The sequence below is a fragment of the Propithecus coquereli genome, unplaced genomic scaffold (assembly GCF_000956105.1).
Source record: "Propithecus coquereli isolate 6110/MARCELLA unplaced genomic scaffold, Pcoq_1.0 Scaffold155, whole genome shotgun sequence".
NCBI classification, from domain to species: domain Eukaryota; kingdom Metazoa; phylum Chordata; class Mammalia; order Primates; family Indriidae; genus Propithecus; species Propithecus coquereli.
In genome coordinates, this window is record NW_012139969.1 from 3,184,093 (window position 1) to 3,184,753 (window position 661).

The 661-nt window shown below is 46.6% G+C and overlaps 1 protein-coding gene across 1 annotated transcript in view; it reads left to right on the forward strand.

The window, feature by feature from the left end:
* Positions 1-661, forward strand: part of HEXA (hexosaminidase A (alpha polypeptide)) — a 37,638-nt gene that overhangs the window by 19,740 nt on the left and 17,237 nt on the right. Inside the window, exon 2 of the mRNA XM_012640551.1 lies at positions 89-181. Coding sequence (XP_012496005.1) covers positions 89-181 — 93 coding nt within the window. The remainder of the gene's footprint in view (positions 1-88; positions 182-661) is intronic.

The window sequence follows — 661 nt, forward strand, 5'->3', positions numbered from 1 at the left end:
TAGAGCTAGGGACCCTACAGGGGGCCTTGGTTTTACCTGTTGCTTCTGATGCCGGGTTAGCCACACTGAGTTTACCCTGTCTTTGCAGGAAAACGGCACACTTTGGAGAAGAATATATTGGTTGTCTCTGTAGTCACATCTGGATGGAACCAGTTTCCTACTTTGGAGTCAGTGGAGAATTGTAAGTACTGCCCTGGCCCTGTCCTAGAAGAACAGGCACTTGTCTGAAGCTATTACTTTGGATGGCCTGGCAGAGTCCCTCATGACCGTGGGAACCAAGTCCTGACAGCCATAGAAGATAAGTTTTTCCTGTGGAGAAGCTTCACAAGTGTCTGAAGGCTGGCTGTGGAATGTCACACTGGCTATTTATTGAGTCCCACCTGATTCCTGCTTTCTGGACTGAGTGCATTTCTATTTTAGGAAAGTGTACACTTTGCTGATTTTCTCTAAGAAACCCTGCATTGGGGAGAGAAGGAGTTTTCGATCATTTGTACTGAAATGAAGTGAAGTCATTAATCCTGTGACTGCCTCCTGTCTTCTCTGAGCAGCAGAATTTGGGGACTTCGCAGCCTCCAAAGTGAACATTCGAGTCTTGGCTTCTTCCTCCCATTCTCGGATGAAGTAGTTGAAGCCTTAAGAAAAAGGGAAAGGAGGGTGATCA